The sequence below is a fragment of the Chiloscyllium plagiosum genome, chromosome 39 (assembly GCF_004010195.1).
Source record: "Chiloscyllium plagiosum isolate BGI_BamShark_2017 chromosome 39, ASM401019v2, whole genome shotgun sequence".
In the NCBI taxonomy this organism is placed as follows: Eukaryota; Metazoa; Chordata; class Chondrichthyes; order Orectolobiformes; family Hemiscylliidae; genus Chiloscyllium; species Chiloscyllium plagiosum.
The window spans coordinates 27,724,070-27,726,444 of record NC_057748.1 but is presented as its reverse complement, the minus strand read 5'-3'; the positions used below and the strand labels follow the sequence as shown (position 1 = coordinate 27,726,444).

Here is a 2,375-nt window from a genome sequence, read left to right as displayed (position 1 = left end):
ATTACTGCAAATAATGGTGTGACAAGTGTGTGTGGAAGAGACGAATTATTAATATACAGATAACATGCTGACCTGCTCGCATGAGAGGTAATTATTGAGATAATCTTTGACCTGGTTGTGCTTTGTATTTGAACACGAGAGAGGGAGAGAGAGAATTATAAATGTAATTAAGAATCTGGCCTGTCTATGTCAGCATATGAGAGACAATTATGAAAGGAACCATGACCTGCATATGTTGTGAAAAAGAATTGTTCGAATTTCTGACCTGTGCATTTGAGACAGATCGGGAACTTTTAATGTTCCACGCACTTGTGTAAGTGACAGAGAATTATTCTGATAACCTCTGACCTGTATGTATTTGTGAGAGATAGAATTATTAATATATCTCGGACCTGTGAGTTTGTGTGAGACCGAATTACTGACATAATCTCTAACCTGTGTGTTTTCGTGAGAAAGAGAATGATCATTATAAATAACACACTAACTTGTGTGTGTGTGTGCGCGTATATGTGTGTATGTCAGAGAGAGAGTGACTGAGTGAGTGAGTGAGACAGTGAGTGAGTGAAATGTGATAGAACAACGACTTGTGCTAGGTTAGATTCATTGCAAAATGCATAAATTGTAAATTGGTAAAATCCGGAGGACGAAATCCACACCGAAGGGATAAAAATTGTATTAAACTGAATGATTGCGATGAGAGATATCAAAACAAATTCACTTATTCCGAATTGTCAGGGCCGTCCCACCTCCAAAGTTGAATCACAGAGAGGCGTTACAATGGCACGGCTCACCAAAAAACCCATCTTGGACTGGAGAGAGATAAAGAGGGAAAACTATTAGTAATCAATCCTTTTCCACATTCTGCCTTTCTCGGGGAAATGAGGGATATGTGGTTCGGACCAATTCACAGACGAAAGGCTGATCCCCAAACCCCTCTCATCTCTGAGGACTTTGACAGAACAGGGTCGATACAGAAACTAACAACTCTAGAGATCTGACAGAAACTTTTGAAATTTCAGTTGGGCTGCGAAAGAAACTGCTCAGAAAGATATTTCGAGAAGAGCTGACATGCCTTTAGTCTGTGATGTTTCAGACACTTGTTTTCAATTGGAGCGGTTCTGCACATTGAGTTATTCTATTAGCCTGTCTCACTCTGATAGCCAGCTGACCTATCCAACACAGCAGAGTGATAGACGGCAGAGTCACTGGAAACCAGGTTTCCAATGGTTAGGATGTAACTGTCACTGGAGGAGTTTCGAGAAGGTTGGAAACGATCAGTGAAATCGATGCCCCTGTTTATGTCACCGCCAGTAGTGTACCTCATCACCCACACCGGGGCTTCTCCAGGACTCTGTCGGTACCAGTGCACAGCGTAGCTGCTCACATTACCATTCTGCATCGCACACTCGAATCGGGCAGTCTGACCAGTGGAGACTGGGTCGGACACTGGACTCTGAGGATGGGAACAGCTAAAGTGCCTACAATGAAAGAAACAAAATGTGCACATTAAGAGAGTTTGCCGGCGTGTGTGAAACAAAATCAAGTGGTATTTCATGGTCAGAGATTAATCCAGAGCAGTTTCAGACCAGTTACATGGAGTAGCAGAGCCCACAGCAGATGCATCATTGGAGACATTTCCGCTGGAGAATGCGTGGAAACAGTCAGCTGTGAGTGTGTTGCCTTCAGTTGAACTATTTGTTGTGAACAGCCGAGAACACCTCCACCAAGTGCTGGTAAACCGGAGAGGGATTTCATGTCTCTATTTATTCACTGGAATGCAAATGAAGGGACAGTGACGAGGCAAATCGACACATCGGGTTTTCACCGATTTATTCCTGGCTTCTCACATCGTTTTCCATTACCTGAAATTTCGGGGTTACCAACAGTGAACGTGTGACTTTGTGTTAATCGTAACTGAACAAATAGGGGCAGATGCCGACTATTCAGCCCATCGAGCCTGCTTTGCCATTGAATATCATTATGGTTGATCATCCAAATCAGTCTCCTGTTCCCACTTTGTCCCCCAATACCCTTTGATCCCTTTAGCCCAAAGAACTGTAACCAAATCCTCTTGAAAACATACAGTTTTTAAAAAAAAATTGCACTTCTCTTTTCTTTGAGCTTCATTAGTGTCATCGGGTCACAGAGTGTTGGGTATGTGGAACACACCGCCTGTAAGGATGGTAGAGGCAGAACCTCTCATAACATTGAAGAAATATTTAGTTCTGCACGTGATGGAAAATGGGATTAGGATAGTTTGGGGATCATTTTTGATCAATTCAGCCTTGATGGTCTGAAAGACCTTTTACTGTGTTGGATACCTTTATGACTTTAGGTTTTGATTGACCTCTCCAAATCTTTTCAAAATGTTAAAC

The 2,375-nt window shown here is 42.4% G+C and overlaps 1 gene segment (V, D, J or C); it reads right to left on the bottom strand.

Moving 5' to 3' along the window:
• Nucleotides 1-714: 714 nt before the first annotated feature.
• Nucleotides 715-1,635, bottom strand: LOC122542061. The segment is given in 3 exon segments: nucleotides 715-761; nucleotides 1,174-1,478; nucleotides 1,587-1,635. Coding segments are annotated over 3 exon segments (401 nt in total).
• Between the last annotated feature and the right edge of the window lie 740 nt (nucleotides 1,636-2,375).